Source organism: Pleurodeles waltl, chromosome 8 (genome assembly GCF_031143425.1).
Source record: "Pleurodeles waltl isolate 20211129_DDA chromosome 8, aPleWal1.hap1.20221129, whole genome shotgun sequence".
Taxonomy (NCBI): Eukaryota; Metazoa; Chordata; class Amphibia; order Caudata; family Salamandridae; genus Pleurodeles; species Pleurodeles waltl.
The window spans coordinates 1,352,154,111-1,352,181,494 of record NC_090447.1 but is presented as its reverse complement, the minus strand read 5'-3'; the positions used below and the strand labels follow the sequence as shown (position 1 = coordinate 1,352,181,494).

The following is a 27,384-nucleotide window of genomic DNA, read 5'->3' as shown; positions in this document are numbered from 1 at the left end:
TACGAGAAAGAGATCCTCACCCTCATGGGAAAATGTAAACAACCACGAGAGAACCTTCTAGAAAGCACTCCCTCTCAGATGGAAATATTCAAAAATGCTGGCTAGTTTAGGTAAACCTTGACAGGAATGTGTCAGGAGCTGGCCATCGTCCCGAGACATGGCTCTCAAAGTCAAACTGTTCTCTTGCCTATGATAAACACTAGCTTGTTACGTACTTATCGTACTAACTGCTCACCTCCTACATGTCATGTACCAGCCCTAGCTCTTCGGTGTGAAGAAAAACACGTAGAAGTTGAAAAACACATTGCATGACATCTTTGCACGTAAAAATATTTTAACGTGGAGGCAAAGCTAAGCTGAACACAAAATGGAGTCTAGACTGAATACAAAATGGAGTCTGTAATCAGTGACCACTAAAGTGACAATAGGCAGCTAAACCAGGTGCAAAGTGGTGTGACACGACATCGGTGGTCAATACTCAAATAACATTACAGAAGCAGTCCTTATCACAATGGATTGTGTTTTGCGTAAAACCAGGTTATTACCTGGCCAAGAATAATCTTCCTGAGGGCCTTAGGACTCAATCTACTGGAGTGAAAGCTGGCCTCAGCACAGAGTGTACTTGTTTTGGACATCTGATAAGTGGCTACCTGGGCTTCTGTCCAGATTGTCACCAGGCATTACAACATTGATTCACAGGTCTGCAGAGATGATATTTTTCCCAGCTCGCTTCTGAAGGACTTGTAAAGTCCTTTCCTCACATCCTCCTCTTTGGAGTGGGCATTGCTTTGGTGTCGAGTCACAAGATGAGGAATCTGCACTTAAAGGTATCCTCAGAACAAATACAAACTTACTCATGGTAGTGTTCTTTCTGCTGAATATTCCAAACCACAGAGTCTTCCCACCTGCCCTCCTCCCCATTCTGTGCAGTGGACATATGGAAATTGGTAAGGTCCAAAGTTAGATTCACACACTGCCAGTTCACTCAATTTGGTCAGTCATGCTCCTTGTCTCAGCGAAAATTATAAATGAATATACTCCTATCAGTGGCGTGGGACATTATTAATAGACTGAAATAAACTGGCAGTGCGTCAGTCTAACTTGGAACCTTATTAACTTCTGAAAGTCCAGTGCACAAAATGGGGAGGAGGACACCCAGTTAGAATCTGTGGTATGAGTATTCAGTGGCATCTTGTCGTCAGAGCCAGAGGTGGGACAGAGTCATGACAGGGCTAAAGGCACCACCGGCCATGCCACTGAAACTGTTGTAAGACTATCCACAGTTATATGGACTATCCATTCAAAAAGAGCGTTACGGAAGGGCAACTAATTGTCAACATTTCTGAGCCAGTACATATGATTACCTGTTGTGATAATGAAGAAGGATCTAGGAATCTCGTTAAAAATAATGGTATTTCACTCAAGATGTTGCTTCGAGAAAAAGAAATATATCAGGACCCCAGGGTTGACATATATATTTCAGACAGGGCTTTGTTAGAGCAGGGCAAGCAGTTCTATACTAAAATATCCATGCAATAATAAATAATGGAAGACACTGTGCGTTTGTGACTATGGAAGAAGGACAAGCAGATTCCGTGTAAATTAGAATCACTGATAAAAAGTAATGAAAAACAATTTCTGTCACATGTATGACACAGATCTACTGGATCAGGGGTCCAATTTATGGTCAAGGATGGAAGGTAAACTCAAACAGCTGTATAGATGGGCAAACGAGATGCAGTCATTTATGGCGTCCTCTTGTACATTCTGACAAATATTTGAAAGCATTTAGTAAGGACACAGTAGATATATTTTGAAAATGTTACACGTGTTTTTGTTTAGATTTATACAACATCAAACTATGTATACTTGCTGATTAAGTGAGTTTCCTATTTTTTAAAGGAACTCCAACAATACAGCTAATGTATTTATGTAAAAAAAAAAGATAAACAGCCATAATGAGGATTTTGTGCTGCACGTTTTTCCATTAAATTAGTATGGGCAGTAGCACCTTAAGGAATCTGTAATCAGTCTGCTGGTGTTAAATCATGGTTCATTCAACTAGACAGAGACCATGTGCTGCAGGTTTTTCTTTTACTGGAAATGTATAAGGTGACCTCTTTGTCTTGTTTTAACACATTTACAAAACATTGTTTAGACTGTAATGTAGGTGCAGAGTGGGGGGTATTTTTATGTATATGGCTTATAGGTACTCTGATTTCTAACAAAGGCCCCTCCTTCCAGATTATTAAACATTGGCAGGTACATATTTTGCAGATAATGAATCTAAGGCTAAAGTCATATCCATTAGACTGAAAATGTTACTTAACTGTTGTAACACTAGCTCTGATGAATTCTGTGTTTTATCTGAAGTTTCTTTGTCTTGTTGTCTCCATGTACCTTCACGTGTTCTTGTTATGACTAGAACCTAAGGAGCAGGGCTTTAGAAGTGCCATTTATATTTAATAGTAATATCTCATGGTACTACTGTGTAGTCCTGGGACATTCGTGTCACTCCCCTTAATTGCAAAAGTCCAAAATATCTATGGGGTTACAAAGATAAAACACGTCCACAGAACCAATGCCACCGATGGTTCGTACCTTTTTATTCTTTAGAGAGCTGAAGGTTTATATTAGAAATAACATTTAAGGCTGCAAATATACTTTAAACTATTATTAGGCATAGTAAAGTTTACTTTTTCTGTTTTTATAGGTGCGAGCAAAATTCACTGTAGACGATTACAGCCATTATCTCTTCACACCGTGTGTTCTAACCCAGTGGGTTCTTGGCTTGTTCAGATACGATCTAACCGGAGGTAAGTCATGTAGCACTTTATACAGTCTTGAAGAAGAAGACTCCGTTCACTGTCTTCTTAGGGGATGCCTTCAAGCATTTGGAATATTACTTCACTTTGCTGAAGCACTTGAGAAACAGAAGCTGCTATCTGAACACTTTCTCACACCTTATTTAGAGGTTAGTTAAAGCAAAGCATTGTTTTCTGCACCATGAACATTTATAATTGTAATTAATTTGGAAACCAAGGGGGTCATTCCGACCCTGGCGGTCATGGACCGCCAGGGCCGGGGACGGAGGAAGCACCGCCAACAGGCTGGCGGTGCTTCATGGGCAATTCTGACCGCGGCGGTAAAGCCGCGGTCAGAAAAGGGCAACCGGCGGTTTCCCGCCGGTTTACCCCTGCCCAAGGGAATCCTCCATGGATTCCGACCCCCTTCCCGCCAGCCTGTTCCTGGCGGTTCTTACCGCCAGGAACAGGATGGCGGGAACGGGTGTAGTGGGGCCCCTGGGGGCCCCTGCACTGCCCATGCAACTGGCATGGGCACTGCAGGGGCCCCCTAACAGGGCCCCATAAGGATTTTCAGTGTCTGCAAAGCAGACACTGAAAATCGCGACGGGTGCCACTGCACCCGTCGCACCCCTTCAACTCCGCCGGCTCCATTCGGAGCCGGCTTCATCGTTGAAGGGGCTTTCCCGCTGGGCCGGCGGGCGGCCTTCTGGCGGTCGCCCGCCGGCCCAGCGGGAAAGTCAGAATGACAACCGCGGTCATTTGACCGCGGTACGGTCTTCTGGCGGTTCCTGCCAGGCGGGCGGCTTCCGCCGCCCGCGGGGGTCAGAATGACCCCCTAAGTCTGAAAAGATAATCATCTCACAGGTAGGAGTTGATTATTCTACTTTTCTACTTTTAATGGAGTAACTTTGTAACAGGACTGACAGGGACCCAAGCTAACAACAACTGCCTGGTCCCTTTCAAACATATACATTCTACCACTGCATCACAATGTCCTCAACATTTTACCACCCATCTACCCATACTAGTGCTGATCTAACCCCAAAAAGTCCACAGTGAAAAGGACAAAATATGTATTTTATTTGGTGTTACTGAGTAGCTTTAGGGTGAAAAATTAGGCATAACTAAAGACTTATCTGATAGAGACAAATAGCCACAAATTCCTTACCTTAGAATTCCCCCCAGGCGCCAGACTTGATAGGAAAAACCTTTTCAGCAGTACCTCTGCCCATCAGTCGAGGACGCTGTGAGACTCCTTATCGATGTTGTTCACCAGATATGACATTGACGGAGTCCATATAATCCCTCCTCCAACGTGCTGTCTATTTCTTCTTTTCTGCACTGCAACGTGGATCCGGAGAAGCGGCTCCTCTGACCATTTTTTGGCCTCCTTCTTGGACGTTTTTCTGTCGGTTGGAACAGTGTGTGTTCCTTCTGACTTAAAGCCTTGTGGGTCCTGTGCTCGACAGATATCGGTCACTGACCTCTGTTCTGTCTGTATGTGGTGCTTAGGTGCCCACTACAACTCTGCCACGATGCCGGGAAATATTAAAAGCCGAAAGCGTTGAGGCAGTTGCGGATGAATCTCCTTGCAGCGCAGTTGTGACAGTCTTCCCAGGACTCCTGTAGGCGTCGGAGTCCTTCTCCATCCAAGGTCCGTCTGTGCAAACACTCCATGAGCCGTTCATGAGTGGCTCTGTTGATGCCTCAAGATAAGTGTCGTCCACGTTTGAAGTTGCGCCATCCTCTGACTTCATCACCTCCATGCGGCTCTTCTTCTGTTTTTCCTGGCCCGGGATGACTCTGGCCCAGATGCATGACTATTACACATCCCTCCATGCAATTTTTGGGCCTGTCCCTTCCCCTAGAGCGCCTTCGGGCACAAGGAGGTGGAGGGTGCCTTGACGGGATCTTCACTGGTGGGTTCACACTCAGTGCCCACTGGGCCCCCTGACTCCGTCTCCAGAGTTGCTTCGGCCCTCAGTGCACAGCCTTCCACAGCTTCCACTTCCCGTGCTTGCCTCTTCTCTTCCAGCTGCATTGTCAGAGTCGAGTTCTGCTTTGCCGACTCCGGTGGTGGTGCTGCCGCTGTCGACTTCATGGTAGTCTCACCTAAGAAGACCAATGCTCCTTCTGACATCGAGGTCTCACCCTCACAACGTCAGTCCTGATGCTGGGAGCAGTGCAGATGGAGTCTGCTATCTCTGATTCTTGCCATATGTCTTCTGGAGTCCATCTTCAAGTTCCCCAATCCGAGGTGCATGGTTTGGATTATTGACCTCCCCTTTCCGACAAACATTCCAAATACACAATTGCATTAGTTATTTAAATTGGGCAATGCTAGTGGCCTGGACTTGGCTATAGAGGCAAGTTCTGCTCTATCAGATATGTTAAAATATGTGTCCCACCTGTTCCTCCAGAGCAAGAGGCCATGCAGCTTGACGCCCCTGGTAATCGTATTTTTGCTTCATCTTGCTCACTTCTCCAAAGTTTTGTGGGACTCGGTGGAGCTCATTTTGCCTTCTCTCCCTCAGAAGGCTTGTTCCCTTAGTATGACATGGTCAGCAAGTTGCCCAGCTTCGTATCTGATCTGGTATGGATACAACTGATTCTTTTGGCAGGGTTATGGCCCCTTCAGTGGCTCTGCGTCGGCGGGTGTGGTTGCGTCCCTCCACTGTTTCGGAGGCTGTGGAGGCAACTTTACCTGAGATGCCTTTTGTTGGCACCTCACTTTTGGATACACATGCCGACTCCACTGTACGCCGATTTAAAGCGGCTCATGGTGGTACACAGTCTTAATGCCTCCTGGTGGTACAGGGTCTCACTCTGGATTGGTTTCCTTCCATTGTTCAGGGGCGGTTTTTATTCACTTGTTGATTTTCTCTCCAACCCTGTTGGCGTTGCGGTGTCGGCGGAGCTGCCCGTTCCCTCCCGGAGGATCACCAGGAACAGGTAAGGTGATCGTCCGCTAGGGAAGGTGGGTGGGGAGGTGTTGTGAGTTGTGTGCGTGCATGGGGGTGTGCGTGTGTGTATATTGAGGGGGCGTGTGAATGCGTGCATGAATGCGGGGGTGTGTGTGTATGTGCATGAATGCGTGCATGAATGCGGGGGGGTGTGTATGTGCATGATGAATGCGTGCATGAATGCGGGGGTGTGTGTGTATGTGCATGAATGCGTGCATGAATGCGGGGGGGTGTATGTGCATGATGAATGCGTGCATGAATGCGGGGGGGTGTGTGTATGTGCATGAATGCGGGGGGGGTGTATGTGCATGAATGCGTGCATGAATGCGGGGGGGTGTATGTGCATGATGAATGCGTGCATGAATGCAGGGGGTGTGTGTATGTGCATGAATGCGTGCCTGTATGTGTGTATGTGTGTGTATATGTTGGGGATCGGGGTGGGGGACGGGGGTCCTGCAACCTTTTGGGGGTGGCAGGGGTGGTGGGGGAGTAGGGGAGGGAGTCTGGGTAGGGGTTGGGGGTGGGGGAGACCCCTATCAGTGCCAGGGAAGGGATTCCCTGGCACTGATAGTGCTTACTGCCATGGATTGCATGGCGGTCCCCAACCACATGAAATCCATGGCGGTAAGCCGGGGTCAGGCGGGTTGGAATACCGCCGGCGGTATGTGACGGCCGCCGGGCTGGAGACCCAGGTCTCCAGCCCGGCAGTCGTTACCGCCGTGGCGGTCGGAACGGTGAAGCGGCGGCTGACCATGGCGGTAACCGCCATGGTCAGAATACATGAAAAAAGACCGCCAGCCTGTTGGCGGTCTTACCGCCGCTTCACCGCCGACCGCCAGGGTCAGAATGACCCCCTACATAGCCTCCAGTTAAAGTGCCAAAAACAAAGGAAAGACCTCCACCTCCTCATTTTTCTCCTCCTCACTCTCCACACATACATATCTCTCCTCCTACCAGTCCTACACCAATGCAGTCACCATCACATTCATTTGACTCGCAGCAGGACAATGTGGACCCATGGGATCTTTATGATCTAGACCCCATTCCCGACAATAACCAAGATTGCTATCCCTCTAAGCCTTCCCCACCAGAGGATAGTACAGGCCACAATCAAGTGCTAGCTAGGGCGTCAGCATACCATAGTGTCACCATGCACACTGAACCATTGGAAGACGATTTTTTGTTTAATACACTCACCTCCACCCATGCAACATATCAGTCGCTCCCTATGCTCCCCGGCATGCTAAAACATTCTGATCAAATATTTAGTGAGCCTGTAAAAGCAATAATAATTACTCCTAGAGTAGAAAAGAAATATAAGCCACCTCCTTCTGATCCTCTCTAGATTACTCAGCAACTCCCTCCAGACTCAGTAGTGGTAAGTGCTTCCAGGAAGAGGGCAAACTCGCAGTCGTCAGGTGATGCACCCCCACCAGACAAAGAGAGTAGAAAGTTTGATGCTGCAGGGAAGAGGGTGGCATCTCAAGCAGCTAACCAATGGAGAATAGCCAACTCACAGGAGTTGTTGGCTACATATGACGGGGCCCATTGGGACGAGATGAAAGATATAATCCAGCATCTCCCCAAGGAACAGCAAAAGAGGGCACAGAAGATAGTGGAGGAAGGGCAAGCCATCACCAACAATCAGATTAGGTCTGCCCTACACCCAGCAGATACAGCGGCCAGAAGCATCAACACTGCTGTAACCATAAGGAGGCATGCATGGCTTAGGTCCTCAGGATTCAAACCTGAAATCCAACAGGCAGTGTTGAATATGCCATTCAACAAAAAACAGCTTTTCGGCCCAGAGGTCGACACTGCTGTAGAAAAGATGCGTAAGGATTCAGGCACCACAAAAGCAATGGGTGCACTATACAGCACACAATACAGAGGATCCTTTCGCAAACCCCAATTTAGAGGTGGATTTAGGGCTCAAACTGCGGAGACATCCACATCACAGCCAAAGCCAGCCTACCTACCTCAATACCAACGAGGTGGTTTTAAGAGCACATATAGAGGCCAGTACCCAAGAGGCAGGGGAAAATATCAAACACCTAAACAAGCCTCACAACAAAGTAAACAGTGACTTGTTCCATTCCCTTCCAATCCACACCTCCCCTGTGGGAGGAAGACTGCAAAAGTTCCACAACAATTGGCTAAACATTACCACAGACAACTGGGTATTATCAATTATCCGCAATGGCTGTTGCCTAGAATTGATACAAACTCCACCAAACATTCCACCAAAACCACACAAACTATCCACAGAGCATATCACTCTGTTACAGGAAGGAGTCAAATCTCTATTACTCAAAACAAGCAATAGAACCCATGCCACAAAATCAAGTAGGGATGGGAGTTTACTCACTGTATTTCCTCATTCCCAAAAATGGCTGTGATAGTCTGAAGCAGGTGCTCCATCTCCACTCATCTCTAAACAGTATTGTGCATGTTGCCCTGTCATTCTGATCTCTAATATTTATTAGAATCTTCTGTACAATGTGCAACCCACACTGTCAGACTGTGCCCTTTCCTCCGGGAGATGTTTATGAGTTTTGGTTGACTTTCGGGGAGACAGGAAACTCCTGTAGTACGTTTTGTTACTTTAAAAAATGGAGCATGTTTTAACGTTTATGTGTACTCTACAATAAGTTTACTCTCTGCATAAGTTTGGATTTCTTATGCGCTTTTCTCTACACCTGTAAGACTTTTAAAGCACAGACCAAATTCGCTTTCAAGCGAAGAGAGAAGCGTTGGTGCCTCTTGTCTGGAACATGATGCACAGTGTTTCATGGGCATGTGTGGTTAGTTTTTAAAGCCACCCATCTTCTTTCTTCCAAAATGTTAATTGTAATTTCAGGACATTTACCTCCTTACTATTTTTTTTCTAAATCACTTTTATGAGGCATAGTGAACTTTCCATAACTTGAATGTACAAGGACCCCTAGAATTTCTTTGAGGAGTGGTTTGTAATTTTGTTTGTTTTTTTCAATCACAAAAAAACGAGTTTGCATATTTTGTTTACAATATAGGTATATACAAAAAACTGTAAATGAATGGAAGAACCAAATTGCCATACAAAATAAAGACAAGTGCTTTAATGCTAACACATTAGCATTTCAAACAAATAGCTTTCTTTTAACATTTGAAAAAATATAATTGATATTTCAAGTCCGAGTGTTGTATGGACCATTCAGATTGGTTATGCAGCTGGACACCTGCAATGGAGATAGGTGCAGTTATTTGCCCCTTCTTGGAGGGCCAGTGTACTTGAATGTGTGAGGCCCCTGGAATGTACGCCGGGTGTCCCAACTCTTAATTCTGCAACAGAAAGAATTAATTCCTTTATGGGACCATTCACAGTAATCTCCCAGTCTGCTGTTGAATAGAATGGGCTAGCAATCTACTCCAATGCCTGTAACATGTGACATGATACCTCGGAATCGTTGGTTCAGGAAAGTCAGAACGATCAAAATTAAATGAAGATGTTAAACCGACTGAACTTCATATCAACAGACAAGAGAATAGGAAAAGTGATGAACTGAGCCATATATACGAGCAAGTAACAACTCTTTAGAAATCAGTATGCAAGCACAAGTAAGTTACTAATTTAATGTGGTGCTTTAAGACCAATGGCATAATACTGTAATACTCAAACAGAAAATATGGACAAAATGCATTAATATAATTGACTAAATTATGGGACTATGGGGGTCATTCTGACCCTGGCGGCCGGTGGCCGCCAGGGCCACCGACCACGGGAGCACCGCCAACAGGCTGGCGGTGCTCCAACGAGCATTCTGACCGCGGCGGTTCAGCCGCGGTCAGAAGCGGAAAGTCAGCGGTCTCCCGCTGACTTTCCGCTGCTTGTTTGAATCCTCCATGGCTGCGGAGCGCGCTCCGCAGCCATGAGGATTCTGACCCCCCCCTACCGCCATCCTGTTCATGGCGGGAAAGCCGCCATGAACAGGATGGCGGTAGGGGGGGTCGCGGGGCCCCTGGGGGCCCCTGCCGTGCCCATGCCAATGGCATGGGCACGGCAGGGGCCCCCGTAAGAGGGCCCCGCAAAGTATTTCAGTGTCTGCCTTGCAGACACTGAAATACGCGACGGGTGCCACTGCACCCGTCGCACCTTCCCACTCCGCCGGCTCGATTACGAGCCGGCATCCTCGTGGGAAGGGAGTTTTTCCCTGGGCTGGCGGGCGGTCTTTTGGAGACCGCCCGCCAGCCCAGGGAAAAACTCATAATACCCTCCGCGGTCTTCTGACCGCGGAGCGGTATAATGGGGGCGGAATTCTGGCGGGCGGCCTCCGCCGCCCGCCAGAATCAGAATCACCCCCTATGTGTTTGAAAACTGAAAAATGTTTTTCACTTGTTCACACAGCTGAAAGATTAATCTTTGACTTAAGCGTTTCGGAAATAGCAATCTTTCTAAAAGGGTAGGGTTTTAAGCAGATTGGTAGCTCTTGGCTTTAAACATTATGGCATACGTAACACCCCAACATAAAAAATCATTGCTTCTCTCAGTCCCTTGGCTGCCTTTACTTTGCATTTCAGGCATGTGTGTGTGTGACCAAACAAATACTTATCTCTGGGCCCTCCGACTGGAAGGCTGTCTTCATTTGTGGGCCTTCAATCCAGCTGGTTGTTACTGACTACTGAGTCTCACACATGCCAATGAGTGATGTAATTAGTTGAGGGATTGAGAACCCACTTCAAATAATAACCACAATCCTTGTCAAGGTGAACCACAAAAGTCTTTATTCTACAATAGCATAGGTTGGATATAGGGAGAAGGTTCATCCCGGTGAAAGGTTTTACCTGCAGGCTAAGGGCCTGATTTAGAGTTTGGCAGAGGGATTACTTTGTCACAAACGTGAAGGATATCCCGTCCGCCATGTTACGATTTCCATAGGCTGTAATAGAATCATAAGATGGCGGATGAGTATCCCCATCACATTTGTGGTAGAGTAACCCCCCTCTGCCAAATTCTAAATCAGGCCCTTAGTCCCTGGAATGGAAGTCAATCCTTAGAAGGGCAAGGCAGCAGGCTGTGTCCAAAGAGATCTCCACGTCATCTGATAGCCACTGTACCAGGTCTCGGTGGGGCAGTTGTCTTTTGGCATTAAACCTCACTGCGTGAGATGTTCGAATTTCACACCAAGAGAAAGTTCCTCACTGGCTGGATAGTTTTTCGTACCTTTGCCCGGTGAAAATTTCTGTCTTTGGACTTAATCACTTTTTTAGACCTTGGATTCCTCCAGCAAGGCAATCCTGCAGGCTGTAGCCAAAGAAGGTGCCATGAGGCCGTATACTTGCTTTGCAAGGCCCCACTGAATCAGATTTTCTGCTACGAGAGTGAATATAGCAGAAGCAACCTAGATTTGTGGTGATGCACCTTTGTCAGATTGGCTTGGCAGTTTGGTAACGGTCCACCTTTGGTGCTCAGAGCAAAGTATTGGCAAAAAGTTTTGAAGTCACAGATTTAAGGAAACTTCAGGAGGAGTACATTTTGACACCAGTCAAGGGTACTGGATCTTTTGGAACAGTGCTTGGGGTCAGGACCCCCTCCAGTAGAGGCCAACAGCAGGGTGCTGGGTTGGTCCAGTTGGAACTGATGATGTGAGAATGCATGGTAAAGGCCCCTTGAAACTTGTTGAGTCCCTGTAGTCTAAAAAGGGGGTCAACCTTATGACCCTTGGTGTCCAAGTCTTTCTCCTAGGTACAAGATGGAGAGGCGGTCCAGCCGAGAAGGCTCGCCTCTTGTCACAAATAGCAGTTCCAGACTTCTTCTGTTTTTTCACAGGTCCAGATGTGATCTGAGGAGGGTACTTGGGGATGCCACATTTATACACAGTAAAAAGATAATTTGATGGACAGAATGCTGAACAAATCAAACATTCACCCCTAGTCATAGATCTGGGTTTAATCCATCTTTTTTTGCTCACCATGCCACACCAGTTTGGTCCAAACCATACGCAAATTGGTCTTGACCCTGCTAACTATGGGAACAGTCCAGCCCGAACTGCCAGGCGTGGTCCTCTCTGGACTGGAAACAAGCATCCCAGGACCGGTTTTGGCTATCACCCATTATCAGACAGGCTAGCTTGAATCCAGTGACTCAGTAAGCACGGGGCCCAATTCTGGACATACCCTTCCCACTCAGGGTGACAAGAGCAAAAAGAACAGATGATAGACGGAATGCTGAACAATACAAACATTCACCCCCAGTCACAGATCTGGGTTTAATCCATTGCTTTTTTTGCTCACCACGCCACCCCAGTTCATACCAAATCTGCAAATCAGTCTTGACCCTGTTCCTGATGGGAACATTCCAGCCCGAACTACCAGGCCAGGTCTGGACCAGAAGCAAGCATCACCAGTAGATCCTTATTGACGAAGGAGGTGAGAGACATGTTGACTGTTGCTTCTGTAGTGTAGGTAATCCCCACACACATATTCCTTCTTTCTCACACCCCTTAGGTTCAGGGATCATTTACACACATCCAGATCTAGGGAAATCGGATCATTTTATCTGGTATATTCCTTCTATGTTTTTTAACTTTGACAGAGGTTCCATTGTTTCCAAAGTAAAGTTTACTATTTGGGCACCTATAGTCAATTTTAACTTCACATCTTTTTCCAGTCCTTCACATATTGCACAGTCGTCTGGCATTTGTTGACAAAAGATCTGTGGCAAAGAGCCCTCTCGCCAGGCCTGTCTGGCATTGCAGCACCAGCCTGACGAGGAGCAACGGCCAGTGATGAAATATGTTGCCTACTGGTGAGTCAGGGCACTTACTCCTAACAATTAAATACAATGCATGACCTTGTGACTCCCATCCTAGTTGGTAGTGTGAAGCCTGACATACTGGAACAGTGTACTTACTTGTTGATGATCTTGGTGAGAGCTACATCTGCCAGTGCCAGGATTTGCACTCTGACGCTCAAGAAGGGGCTTGCACAACCCACAGGCCATTCTACAGGAGGAAGAAAAACCCTTTTGCACACCCAAGCCATTTGTCCATTGTCTGGTAGCAATACACATAATACCATAGGAGAGCCATTAACAGTCAGGTGACCCTGAACACTGGGAGAAAAGCACTTTTTGGCTTACACAGAGAAATGACAACTTTCTAAAAGTGTAATTTCTAAAATAGTAATATAAAATCTGACTTTACTGTTTGGTTGGATTTCAAATTACTATTCAAATGAGTCAATGAATCTAGCTGCTCCCAAAATGAAGATAAGCATTATAAATTGTTATAATCCAACTTGGCATGTTCCTATCGGAGGATTTGTCTTGTTTAGTGAAAACAGAGACTGTGAACGTTTTTCTCTGGTTTGGAAAATGTTTTTTGCTAAGTCGAAATGGCAGTTTAAAACTGCATACACAGGGCTGCAGGGGCAGGAATGAAGACATGTTTTACAGTCCTACTGTAGTCTACTTGTAGCATTTCACTTACAGTACCTAGGTACATATAGTACCATATACTAGGGACTTATCAATAAATTAAATGTGATAATTAGTTGGATGCCTATCTACATACGTTTCGAAGGGGGAGCACAAGCACTTTACCTCTGGTTGGCAGGGGTAAAATCAGGTTCAGCATAGGAGGGACAAATTCTGAGGGAATGCCACACAAAATATGATCGTCTCCCATATGTATTCTGCCTGCCTGCTCTTGACATTTTCCCTTTGTCATCACACTGTCCCTGTGACAGCACTGACTCCTCAGGCTTTGTGACTGAAGAGTCTGCTTGTAAATCTTTGCATGCTAGGGTGGTGTAACAGGACGAGTTACCAGCTCCTTACACACGCTCCTTCATCAAAGAGCCTTCCATTTCTAATTGTCTCTCTCATCAGAGACTCTGGATAAAATCTTGCTTCACCAATACTGCCTTGGTTCCACAAATGTAGAGATAACTTTACCCCCTTCAGTTTCTGCTGGCCACCATCTCCATGAAAGGCACTTGTGGCTATGAAAACTGTCTACAAACACATTTTCCCTTTTGTAAGAAAGTGGATTATTAAGTGAGGTGGACGGTTGCTCAGCTCAAGGAGTAATTACATTAACTTGGTAGGATGAACCCCAAAGTCACTAAATACCTTAGCCCAACACCCTGGTAGTTATGGCACAGAGCAGACAGGTTTAATTTAGGACAATGGGTTAACTGTTTATGCATTATTAAAACAGTATTAAAGTCAGAACTGTAGGCAATAAAAATCCCAAACCAAATGAGAACAACGTAGTACATTTTACTAAAGCAAATGACACCAAGATGACAAAATTCAAATGAGAGGAACAGGAGAAATAGGTTTTTAAAGTTTTATGTGACAATAGTACCAAAAGGCGTTAAGTGACATTCTATGGTTGTGGTAAACCAGGACCTAGGCGCAGTTTAAGGCTGATAACAATGGAGGCAGGGGTCGGATACATCATACGCGATGGCAAAGTCAATGATTTTACCTTCTCAATTAGTATGCAAGGTGGAAGTCAAAATCTCTCAGTGGGCAAGGCACTACACTGTTTCTCGGAAGGTCTCAAAGTCATTTAGTTTTGGTGGGAAAAGTGAAATTTTGCACCAGAGAATTCTGGCCAGATCATTTTTTGGGTGTCTTCAAAATATTCAGATTGTACTTTTGGACTTAGGGGCTGATTTAGAGTTTGGTGGACAGGGGTCACTGAGAGGGTACTCTGTCGCAATGTTGTCATCAGTTATCCTACAGGCATTAAAACACCATTTCCCAGCACATAAGTGGTCTTGCATACCCACAACAATCGCAGCCGAAGCGTGGACCAATCCAGGGGCTGATATTCGTGCCTCCGAAACTAGATGTATATCCTACAGTGATATAAAAAATTTGTTACGCTGGAAGTACTGCCCATGAGCCCCCAAAAAACGTGAATCCATTTCAAGAAGGATAGAGCCAGGGCAAATTACTTAAGGCCCCCACAAAGGTTTTATAGGAATTTTGAAGACCGTAACAAGCCACTGCAACAGAGCATTCATTGACAAAAAATGATAAGTAATTAATTACAGGTGGTATCTTTTTCACTCCCTTGTTCTTTGCCATTGTTACTTTTGAGTCATTGGTGTCGTCATTGTTTGTTTGCTTTTCTTATGTCTTCTAATTCTATAATGTAAGTTTGATCTGGTGACAGGTTAACCCTTACCCGCCCAGGGGCAACAAACAACCATTCCATAATTGAAATACAATTATCAATTTATGTTTTTAATTCATTAGTTTTGTTATTGTTTTTATCAATGTAATGTGCGTCTTTATTTAAATATGCGATATGTTTGTCTGATATGTTTTTCTGTAATTGTTTGTAAGTGTAACTTTTATTTGATTTTTTGTCTCCTCTCCATCCCTCCTGTTTGGGGCTTTCCATTATGGTACGTAATAAATATGTTCTTTTGCTATTAAAAAACAAAATTAAAGTGTTTTCATTTTTGGAACTATTACAATGATTATAAGACACATTTTTATTTTCAGGATCATCAATTAACACACTAGATTATGTTCTGGAAATCGTTGCATATGAAGGACGTCGTTTGTTTCGAGACAGAATTGTGGGCACCAAGGAGGTCAACATGTTTGACAATATTTTGATGTCTGTGTTGCAAGGCGACTGGGGTTTGGATTTCCTGGATAATATAACAGGTGCAGTATTCAGAAAGTGCTGTACACTAAAGTCCCCTTAATGGAACTCTTTAATAAATAATTGCTATTGAGTTAATATTGTTTGGTGGCACACTCCACTCATCAAGAGACTTTTGTCTCCATAGTTTTATGAATGTATACATTTGGCATGGACATGCCTCTTGATTGCCAGGTTACAGGTATGGCTTCTTATTTATTTGAGAGGAGCTGCAGTCCAAATGCTAAAACCTTGTAAACTCAAGACCTGGATTCTAATCCCAGTTTAGTATTTGGGAAAACAAGGACTGTGAATGGAGATTAATCACTTCATTGCTATGTGTCTGAAATTTAGTGATAGCTATGTACTGTAATTATAAGTAATACAAAGAGCCACTGTTAGGTTTTCTGCCTAATACTGCCCCACTCACATGCCTCTGATCCCCCCTCCCAGAAAGTCCTGATTTATATTGTATTGTTTAATGCAGTCAAGCACAAAGTGTTCTCTGGAAATTGCTACATTCCTCTTTGTAGTTTGTTCTGTGGTCTGGCAAACAACTGAAAAAATAAAAAGTAGGTCAGCTTATCTTGGGCCTGATTGACAGCAGTTGGCAACTTTATGCAAACGTATCCTGTGGACTAGTGACCACTGATATAGAAGTTATGAAGCTATCAATAGTGGAATTGTAGTTCTGATGTATATAAGGGGCTGCCTGTTGGTGTCAGGTCTGTTGGTCATCAGACTTCAAAACTTCTAGTTATTTTTCAAGCAGGTAACCTCTCATTTCTATCATTTAACTATCCAGTGGTATTTTGTTTAAAAACAATATATATATTGTCTTTTTCTGGTTTGTATTTGTCATTTCTCTTTATTTTCATAGCGTGTTTGGTTATGTATTAGAATGTCAGTTATGTTTTAAACTACATAATTGAGGCTCATGTACTCTGATATTTCTCCCAGTCTCATTGTCTGCTCTCTATAAAATATAAAAAACAGCGTTAAGCACAGATTAAAAGTTATTAGGCAGGGTTGCAGCCAAAATGATCCTGTGGGACTCCCAAGTTACTGTGATGAGTAGCCATCCTTAAAGTAACCCTAACCCTCTTCCCCCAGGAAAAGATTTGGGCTGGGATAGTAATAGCGCCAGAACCTCTGATAAACCCTGACCTTTCATTAGTACCAGCAATTCGTCAGCTTATTTGCTGTCCGTATGTTGACTAATAATTGCCAAAGTTAGCACAATGAATATACATAAACCCGCAGATTACTCTTCCTTTCTGGAAAGGGATTTACTGAAAAAGTACATGTATTCACAGCTGTTTCTTCTTCACTTAAATTGTCCATGCTAATGAGCAATTGGATGATGAGTTCTACTCCCTCAGCTTTCAACAAGACCTGTTATTTATCTTTTCAGTACTTGCGGATGAACCCCTTAAATTCACATTCCCTATTACAGAAATATCAATTTCCATTCAGGTTTAAACAAACATGGTGGTTATAAGGAGGGGAGAATGCCATTGATGCTAGTTAATTTCCTTAGGTGTACCATGGGGTTACTGAGGTTAAAGATTATTGACTTTTAAAGAGTGATTAAAGAATAATGACACCCTTCTCAATGTAGGGTACTTCCTCATGCCACTGAGCAAATTTGATTGACTTCGCTAGTAATTAAAAAAAAGTTGTTCCAGAATGTTCACGTTAGTCATGTTGATCTGTGACTTACTTGAATACAATCAGTCAAGAAAAGTCTACCTTTCAGGCAGATATAAAATTGTGATCTTGATCTGAGTTAATTCCTACTGCACAACTGTTGGAAGTGGCCCTTTCTGCAGGGTTATCCCCAAACATTTTGCCTTTCTCCTCATATTTTCTTGAACCTTTTTTGTTGGCTTTAGGACTCTGGGCACTTTACCACTGTTAATCAGTGCTTAAGTGCATGTGCTCTCTCCTCTAGAACGTGGTATAATTGGCTTGAACCTGATTGGTCTATTTAATTTACCTGTAAGTCCATTGTAAGTGGTGTACCATATACCCAGGACCTGAAAGTTAAACACAACTAGTGGGCCTGCAGCGCTGATTGCACCGCCCACAGAAGAAGCCTTTCAAACTTGTCTCGGACCTGCCCAGCAGTACTTGCGTGCATTATTTACTGCTACATTGACTTGGCCGGTAAAACTACTTGCCAAGGCCTAAACTTCCTTTTTACTACACCTAGGTCACCTCTAAGGTAGGACCTCGATAGCCCTATGGGCAGGGTGCTGGGTATGGAAAAAGTAGTGTAGGAAGCTGGCTCTGTATATGCTATACCAAAATGAGATATAGTGTGCACAGAGTCCAGGGGTTCCCCAGAGGCTTAACAAAGGCTTAAGTAGATAATACTAATGATCTCTTTTGTGCTAGTGTGGTTGAGCAGCTAGGCTTATCAGAGGGTAGTGCAAAGCATTTGTTGTACACACACACACAGTCAAGAAATGAGGCACACTCTCAATGACCAACTTCAGGCCAATTGTTTTTATATAGCAGAAAATATACGTTGTTACTCTACAACTAGAACCAGAAGAACTTTGTTGCAGGTAAGTACAGTTGTCAGTAGGCATCAAGCATATGTATCAATTGTACTTTGTTTGTTTTTTGCAAGTAGCAGTTTATAAGTAGGTAACGCTTTTCTATTTCAAACGTTGGCTGCAATTTTTCATAGGAGTCAACAGAGTCAGGGATGGGGGTTAGCACAGATAATAGTTAAGTACATGACTTACGATTCCAGTCTTTGTGGGTTAGGATGTCCACAGGTCAAAGCTTAGGCTCACCCCAAAAGTGCACCACTATTAAAACGGGGCTGGCTGGGTGCAGAGGTCAACATTTGCATTGGATTTCCAATGGAATCCTATGAGTTATGGGGGACTTGGTAGAAAAGAGATTGCAGGTAAGTGCCTGCGGTTTCAGGACACAGGCCTTTGGGGTGTTAAGGTCAGCACTGGGGGGGGACACAGAATCACTCCAAACACACACCCTCAGCGGCACAGGGGCGGCCGGGTGCAGGATGCAAAGACAGAGCTGGGCGCCCATGCTTTTCAATGGGTGGCGGAAATCACGGGTGCCACAAAAGATGCTGCAGGCTGGGTCCAGGGGGTCTGTTCTGGGAAACCAAAGGCTGACCAGACAGGAGAGGCGTCTGCTGAACGTTGCTGGACCATCAGTCGGGTTCCCCAAGGCCAGGGGGCTGCCAGTGTAGGAGTCCCCTTGGGCGTCGGGAATCCTCACTGGGTCCTGTTGCGGTCAGGGGGTCCTCCGAATTTAGGCTGCAGGCATCGTTGTGTTGGCCAGGAGAGGTCAACCTAGGGTGAACTCGAGGTCAGAATAGCCCGGGGACCTTCTTTGGACTGGTGGGCCACCTGGACTCTGGCAGTGGGCATCGGGTGCAGAGTGGAAAGGACTCGTGGATCCGGGCGGTCCTGGAGTCCTTTTTGGAGATTTCTTCTGGATAGAGCCGTTGTCTTCGGGAGTTCTTGGTCTTCTACTGGGCAGACAGTCCTCTGGAGGTTTGTAGAGGTCGCTGGTCCTGCAGGATGCATCACCTTTTTAGAGCAGGAGTCTTTGAAGCTGCAGACAGGCCGGTAGGACTGGGGCCAAGTCAATTGTCGCCTGGAGTCGTCTTTGATGGGGTCGGTCTAGCAGTCCTTCTTCTTTCTTCTTGAGGTCACCAGAAATCTGGTGATTACGGTTCAGGGATGCCCCTAAATACTAGATTTAGGGGTGTAACAAGGGTCAGAGGGCTGTAGCCAATGGCTACTCTGCCTGAGGGTGGCTACACCCTTCCTATGCCCACTCCCTTTGGGGAGGGGGGGCACACTCCTATCCCTGTTGGTCCCTTTCCTCCAAACCAAGAAGGAGGGTTTTGCAAGGAGGGAGGGGGAGTCACTTCAGTTCTGGACACCTTTGGGGTGGTCCTAGCTAAAGTGGTCACTCCTCCTTGTTTTACCTAATTTTCCAGTCTGACTGACCGCCAAAAGTAGGGCCTTGTCTGGGGGGCAGGCATCTCACTAGCTGGAGTGCCCTGGGGCACTGTAACAGGAGGCCTGAGCCTTCAAGGCTCACTGCCAAATGTTACAGTTCCTGCGGGGGAGATGTGAAGCACCTCCACCCAGAGCAGGCTTTGTTTTTGATCTCAGAGAGCACAAAGGCTCTCACCCCATGGGGTCAGAAACTTGGCTGTTAGTGGCAGGCTGGCACTGACTGGCCAGCCCTGCACTAAAGAATTGGGTAAAATACAGGGGCATCTCTAAGATGCCTTCTGGGTGCATTTTACAATAAATCAAACACTGGTATCAGTGTGGGTTTATTGTGCTGAGAAGTTTGATACCAAACTTCCAAGTCTTCAGTGAAGCCATCATGGAGCTGTGGAGTTCATAATGACAGACTCCCAGCCCATGTGCTCAGTATGGCCACACTGCACCTACAATGTCTAAGAATGGGCTTAAACTCTGTAGGGACATGTTGCTCAATGTGCAATGCCCTCAGCTGTGGTATAGTGCACCCTTCCGTGGGGCTGTAAGGCCTGCAAGAGGAGTGACTTAACTGTACCACAGGCAGTGGTTGGTAGGCATGGCACGCTGAGAGGGATGCCATGTCGACTTTGCCTTTTTCTCCCCACCAGCACACACAATCTGCAATGGCAGTGTGCTGGTTCTGGGTGAGGGGTCCCTTAGGGTGGTACAATACATGCTACAGTCCTAGGGGCCTTTCCTGGTCCCTGAGCCCTTGGGACCACTGGTACCTTTTACAAGGGACTTAGATGTGCGCCAGGGGTGTGCCAATTGTGGAAACAATGATACACTTCAGGGAAAAAAAACACTGGTGCTGGGGCCTGGTTAGCAGGATCCCAGCACACACTCTAGTCAAGTTAGCATCAGATATCAAGCAAAACGTGGGTTGGGGTGCTACTGGAAACAAGGGACCAGTTTTCTACAGGTAGGAAATGTACCTTTATGTTTTTGCATGTCCTAGCACTGACAAACAGCCTAATTAGTTTTTCATTTCTGTGAGTGTTACTCCTTTCATAGGGTTGCATTGGGATTTCCCTTACATATGACTAAGAGGTCATTTCTGATCTGTGAGGAGCAGCGTGGGCATGTTTGGAATGGTAGTGAGAAATCCTGCTTACTGTGTAGGTGGATTTTGCATTACTATTTGGGGAATGCCACTTTTCGAAAGTGGGCATTTCTCTGGGTTTATAACTCTGGTGCTTTACAGCCTAACTCTAATCCACATCAGGGGCAGAGTGACAGCTCAACTTGGTGCATACTTTCCAAGACAGCCATCACACAGGAGGTGCTGGGTGTGACAGAAGAGACATCTGCATACTGATAATCATTCTGGGCTGCGGAGATGGATGATTGTTCACACCTTACATGTGAATAGGCTGTCTCCTGCCCTTGCACAATGGACTGATTACACCTACTGATGTCTGGAGACAGGGCTTGGTTGAAAGAGTGTTGTGCATCACTTGAAAAGGACCTTTTTAAGTTACCCCCTGAGCCAAAGGCACTTTTGGAGTAAAAGTACAGGGGCTTTGGCCCCATGATCTTTAGAGCACATTTGGAACTGGGACTGAATCTCTGCCAGAGGGACAGCTAGACTACATAAAGGGCTCATCTGGAGTGCTCTTCTGTGGTTGCCCTGCTACCTGCTGCTGCTGGGTAGCATAAAGGACTCCCTGAATTGCTTTTCTGCTTGTTGCCATGCTGCCAGCCTATTCCATGACTTTGAACTCCCTGGGGTGATGTGAGGAAGAACCATCATCTTTGCCTTCCTCCTGCCTGGATGAGCTGGCCTGCCGCCATGCTTTGTGCCCCCACCGGTGTTCTCAGCGCGTCATAAGCTCTATTTTTCACTTCAAGTGCAAGCTAAACCTGCTCCATGTCCTGCAGCTAGCGCGTGGTGAGTGCTGTGCTTTGCTCCTCATTAGCTTCGTCAGATGTGGACTGAAGCTCTCCCTTATATCCTGGGAGGTAGAGGCTTCAGGATTCTCCTAGTGCAGGTGCCAGGTGGCTCAGGAAGAGCCTGTCCATGCCCGCTTGCAGCAGCCCTCAATAAGGAGAGCTGGGGAGCACGGCTGTTTATAAAAATTCGAGCTTGTGGTTAAGAGATTTGACACACAGCCTGTGCGTGTTCATGCACCCCCTCTTCGGCTGCACTGGAAGATACTGCTGCGCCCCAGGCCCGCCTGCATTCAACTGCTTTGAAGAAACACTACCATCATTTGGTGCAGACTGAGCCGCCTGCTCTGGTAGGTAGATGCGCGAGCCGCCTCAACCAGGAAGCCACCAACTACGTCAGCAACCCTATAGGAAAGTTTCTCTTTTTGGTGTGGTTACCCCCACTTTTTGCCTGTTGTCAGTGTGCTTCACTGTTTTCACTGGGATCCTGCTAATCAGAACCCCAGTGATTCTGCTCTCTCCTCTAAATTTGGTTGTCTTGGTACCCTTTAGAGCCCACAATTGACATACTGGTGTACCCCTGTAATGGTACTTAGGTACCCAGTACATTGGTACAAAAGGGATCCCCTATGGGCTGCAGCATGTATTATGCCACCCTTGGGAGCCCATGCAAACTGTCTGCAGGCCTGCCATTTGCATCCTGTGTGAAAAGTTGCATGCACCCTTTCGCCTCTGGTCACTACACTAGGTCACTGTAAGTCACCCCTACTGTAGGCCCCTCCAGCCCAAAGGGCAGGGTGCAGGTCCCTATGTGTGTGTGCACCCCTGCTTGAGCAGACAGAGGTGCCCCTACAAACTTCAGTTCCAGTGCACTGGACTTCGTAAGAGCGGGGAAGCCATTTGAGCTATGTACTGGCCATAGGTCACCACCCATGGTCTAGCTACATAATGGTAACTCCGAACCGAGGCATGTTAGGTATCAAACTTGTCAGAATCATACCCCAATAATGCCAGTATTGGTGGCATGATTCCATACACTCTGGAATCTTCATCGAGGACCCCCCCAGTATTGCCCCTACCAGTCTTCCAGGATTTGCGAGCAGCCCAGCCATGTAGACAGGATTCTGCCCTACTGCTGCTTGAGCAGCTGAAGCAGGGGAAGGTAGAACAAGGGGTTTCCTGTGGGAGAGGGGTGTAGCCTCCTCTCCCTTGGAAATAGGATTTACAAGGCTGGGGAGGGGTAGCCGCCCCACACCACCAGCTTGCTTTGAAGGGCACATTTGGTGCCCTCCTTGCATAATCCGGTTTGCAGCAGTCCAGGGACCTCCGGTCCTTGCTCTGGTGTGAAACTGCACAAAGGAAAGGGAAGTGACTACTCTCCTGTCCATCACCACCACAGGGGTGGTGCCCAGAGCTCCTCCAGATGGCCACTTGATTCATCCATCTTGAAATCAAGATGGGCAGAGTACCCTGTGAGCATCTGACCTTTCACGTTAGCCAGATGACATCAGTGAACCCCTTTAACAGGTGGCCACCTTGCAAAGTGACCAAGCCCCTTTTAGGTTATTTAGGGGACTCCCTTGTGGGTGGGCCCCCAGATTTGGCGTGCAAGACACCATCAGGACTCCTCTGCAACAACCTCTTCTGCTCCTCGCCACTGGAACCGCTGCTGGACTGCACAGGTACTATCAAGACTGCAACCCAGAGACAACCTCTTCTTGCAACATTGTTACTATGGCTCCTGTCAGCAACTTGTAACATTTCCACAGCTGTGCATTCTCTGGTGTCGCCAAGACTTCAGCTGCACCAAAGAAGCGAGAAGGAATCTTCCCTGGTGTGAAGGAGTCACTCCCCTGCATATGCAGACACCTTAGGCAACAACATCTGGCTGCTGAGATCTGCTGTCCTCTGGACCTGGGAAGATTCTCCAACACAGGTGGTAGTCCTGAGGTGGTCCTCTGTGTCCTCTCTGCCTTCTGTCCAACTTGGGAGATGGTGAGCCCTTGCCTCTTCCTCCAGGAAGGAATCCCTGTGCACCATGACTGTTGCAGCAACCAAGGCTTGTTGACTCCTGCTCCGAGGGATCTTCAGGCTCCTAAAACCCCAGCCACCATCACTCTACCTCTCCAAGTACAGTCTCATCTCTGCTGCTCCAGCGACATGGGACTCCTTTTCAGGTGTGCTGCCTGGGCCTCACTGTGACTTACTGTGCCTGCTGCCAGTGGGTTGCTTATGGGGGCTATGACTGCTTCTGCTTGCTCTCCTGTCTTCTTAGGATCAGCCGGGACTCCCCTCCAAGGGTCGAGTCCCCAGGACCTTGCTGGTCCTCTCCAGCTCTTCAAATATCAAACAGCTCCAATTGCATTTGTGTGTGCTTGTTGGTGGTCTTCCTGACCATTGATCAGTCCGCAGTTCGGCGACCGTCGAGAGTCAGTTCCTAGTCAACTTCAGGGACTCCTCCACAGCTGCTGGAATTCACAGCTGGACTTTATCCACCACTGTTGACCCAGATCTTCACCTATAGAAGGGTGGGCATTGCCTCCTGCCCTACCTGGACACTGCTGCATGGACTGGACTCTGTCCCCTTCTTTTGCAGGTCCTCTTTATCCGGAATTAACCGTTGGGCTCTGCTGGCCAGGTCCTGTTCTTGCATTATTTCAATTCCAAGTCCCTATGTTAGCCAATGGGACACCAGGTAACTTACCTCTGGTCTACTGGTCGCTGGGGGGTTTCTAGATACTCACTTCTTGGGGTTCCGTACTTTCCCTGCCCTTGGCTAACTACTCCATATCCTCTGATGTGGGGCCCATTCTCACATTCCACTATTTTAGTAGATGGTTTGGCCCCCCCTATAGGGTCTTTGCTATTTCTAATGTTTTTATGCTAATTCCTAGTACTTACCTGTGCCTATTTTGTGTGTACTTGCCTCCGGAAAGGGGAATTGCCTATAGTAATCTAGTTCAGTGTCTCTTTAATAAAGTACCTTTATTTTTGCAGCAGTCTGTGGTTCCTTTCATGTGTGGTAAGTTACTGTGTGACTACTGTGGTATTGGAAGTGCTTCACACTACTCCTAGATAAGTTCTGGCTGCTCAGCACAGTTAGCACTGTAGCCCTTGCTTCTTACACATGGTAACGATATTAAGGGTTTCCTGGAGCTAGTATAAAGTGCTAACACCATAGGTGTCCACCACTCTCCAGGCCAGCCTCCTAAAGAACCCTTCCTCACCAGAGCAGCTCCGTTTGCGGGCCTTTCTAAACAGCTCACCCTTCAGAAATCCCTGTGGGTTGCAGCAGCTGTGCCACACAGTCACGGACAACACCCCCTGACTGTGTGCCACAGGGGTCTCAGCGACGTCTCCTCTTGGTGCCCTAAAGTGTGTGGCCCTCTGTATTTAGACAATACCTCAGGGTACTTGACTGGTGTAAGGTGACGGGGTGTAGCCTTCTGTTTTAATATTGTAATCCTTGCCGCATTCATCAATCTTTAAGACCAGGTACCATATTATGTGTAGTAGGCACGCAGGTACCTCTGACCCCTTTGATCATTGTTGGATTACTGTACCCTAGTAGTAGGAGTGCAGTTTTGCCTGTTCACTACATTAGTAAGTTACCTCATAACCCTTAGGAGAAGCACAGGTACGCTGTATCTGGGTGTCAACTGCATTTATGGTAACATATGGTGATTCACCAGTGGTCTTGTTCTAACCAAACAATTTTGAGCCCTGATGTATTGATGTATGTCATGTGAAGGAAGCTGATCTGGTGTGTGGTGGGTACCTATGGTGCTTACACCTTATACAAGGTCAAGGTGTCTCCTCTTAGTGAAGTGTAGGCAGTTTCTAGAAGCCAGGCTCTCTAGAGGTAGTTGTGGATGAGCAGCCAAGGCGTATCTAGGAGACATGCAAACTCATGCAATACCACTGTAGTCATACATAACTTACTTTATTTTTTGAACAAATCATTCCAAACTACTAGAAGAGGTAACCTACCCTTAGGAGGTATGTAATACACTAAATATATATCCACTAGTAATCAGAAACAGGTATAGAAACGGTTAGAAAACAGTTCAAACAGTAATAACCAATTGTGACCCTAGAGGGAGCACAAACCATATACAAAAAAAATGGAATGCGAATAAGGTACCCCCACCTATGTAAGTAAAATGTGTAGAAGGTAGCTGGGAGTACTTGAAAACCACAGACGTAAGTATCACAGTCCCCTCCCCCCCCAGCGACCAGGAATGCAGAAGTAAAACACTGGAGTTTCCCCCCAAATCAATCAATCAGTCAATCAATCAGTGTATTTGTAGAGCATACTCTCCAGGTGCTCCAGGTCTTGGCAGTGAGGTGGGAGAAGGATCTGCCTCCTGTGGTTTTTCTTCGGATGCGGGGGACGGTGGCGAGAGTGAGGTTGGCTGAGCGGAATTGGTGGGACGGGGTATAGAGGGTGAGTCGTCTGTTGAGGTAGACTGGACCGGTGTTGTGGAGCGCCTTGTGTGCGTGGGTGAGGAGCTTGAAGGTTATCCTTTTGTTGACGGGGAGCCAGTGTAGGTCTCTCAGATGGGGAGTGATGTGGCTGTGGCGGGGGGCATTGAGGATCAGGCACGCAGAGGCGTTTTGTATGCGTTGCAGTTGTTTGAGGAGTTTGGCTGGGGCTCCTGCGTAGAGTGCGTTTCCGTAGTCAAGTTTGCTGCTGACGAGGGCCTGGGAGACTGTTCTTCTTGTATGTGTGGGGATCCATCTGTAGATCTTGCGGAGCATGCAGAGGGTGTTGAAGCAGGATGAAGAGACTGGGCTTATTTTTTTTGGTCATGGAGAGTGTTGAGTCGAGGATGACGCCCAGGTTGCGTGAGTGGTCAGTGGGTGTCGGGCTGCTACCAGGAGTTGTCCCAGGCTGAGGGGTTGGTGCCGAGGATGAGGACCTCCGTCTTATCTGAGTTCAGCTTCAGTTTGCTGTTCCTCATCCATTCGGCGATGGCCTTCATTCCTTCATGGAGGTTGGATTTGGCGGTGAGGGGGTCTTTGGTGAGGGAGAGGATCAGTTGGGTGTCGTCGGCGTAGGAGATAATGTTGAGGTTGTGTAGCCGGGCGACGTGGGCGAGCGGGGCCATGTAGACGTTGAATAGTGTAGGGCTGAGGGATGATCGTTGGGGGACGCCGCAGATGATCTTGGAGGCTTCGGATCGGAAAGGGGGGAGGCGGACGCTCTGGGTTCTGCTGGAGAGGAAGGAGGTGGTCCACTCCAGAGCTTTGTCCCGTATCCCTGCGTTGTGGAGGCGTGTGCATAGGGTGCGGTGGCAGATGGTGTCGAAGGCGGCAGAGAGGTCCAGGAGGATGAGGGCCGTGGTTTTGCCGTTGTCAAGCATGGCCCTGATGTCGTCGGTGGCGATGAGGGCAGTTTTGGTACTGTGATTGCTGCGGAACCCTGACTGGGATGGGTCCAGGATGTTGTTTTCTTCGAGGTAGTGGATCAGTTGTCTGTGGACGATCTTCTCGATGACCTTGGCCGGGAATGGGAGCAGGGAGATGGGACCCAACCCAAAAGCAGGAAAAGAAGAAAAAGAGGACACCCAGACAAGACTGCAAGAAAACCAGTTTTGGATTCCTGAAGAAAGAAGACCTGTGGAGAGAAGGAACCAAGTCCAAGAGTCACAGTGGAGTCCAGGAGGAGTAGAGGCTACTACCCACCCAGCTGTGGATGAAGGAGTTGGTTGATGGTGATGAAGAACAGGTCAGCCCTGGAGCCGGAGAAGAGTTCCTGATGGATGCAGATGAAGCCCCACGCTGGAAGGAAGGTTGCAGATGGATGTCAGTGTAGGAATTCCACCAACAAGCCTTTGCAAAGGCAAACTCGCGGTTAGTGGAAAAGAGGTACTTCCGGGGACCAGCCAGGCCCAGGAGGACTCAACCCAGGAGGGGGACTCACAGGGGACCCTCAGTGTCACAGAGAGTTCACAGGAGCAGAAGCAGCACTCACAGGAGTCCCACAAGATGGGGACACAGGAGTCGTAGAAGAAGCCCACGCAGCACT

General features: G+C 46.9%; 1 protein-coding gene across 2 annotated transcripts in view; it reads left to right on the top strand.

Moving 5' to 3' along the window:
- Positions 1-27,384, top strand: part of DYNC2H1 (dynein cytoplasmic 2 heavy chain 1) — a 1,541,159-nt gene that overhangs the window by 609,313 nt on the left and 904,462 nt on the right. For both annotated transcript variants that reach the window (XM_069202358.1, XM_069202357.1), the window contains exons 46-47: positions 2,714-2,816; positions 15,294-15,440. In XM_069202358.1, coding sequence (XP_069058459.1) covers positions 2,714-2,816; positions 15,294-15,440 — 250 coding nt within the window. The remainder of the gene's footprint in view (positions 1-2,713; positions 2,817-15,293; positions 15,441-27,384) is intronic.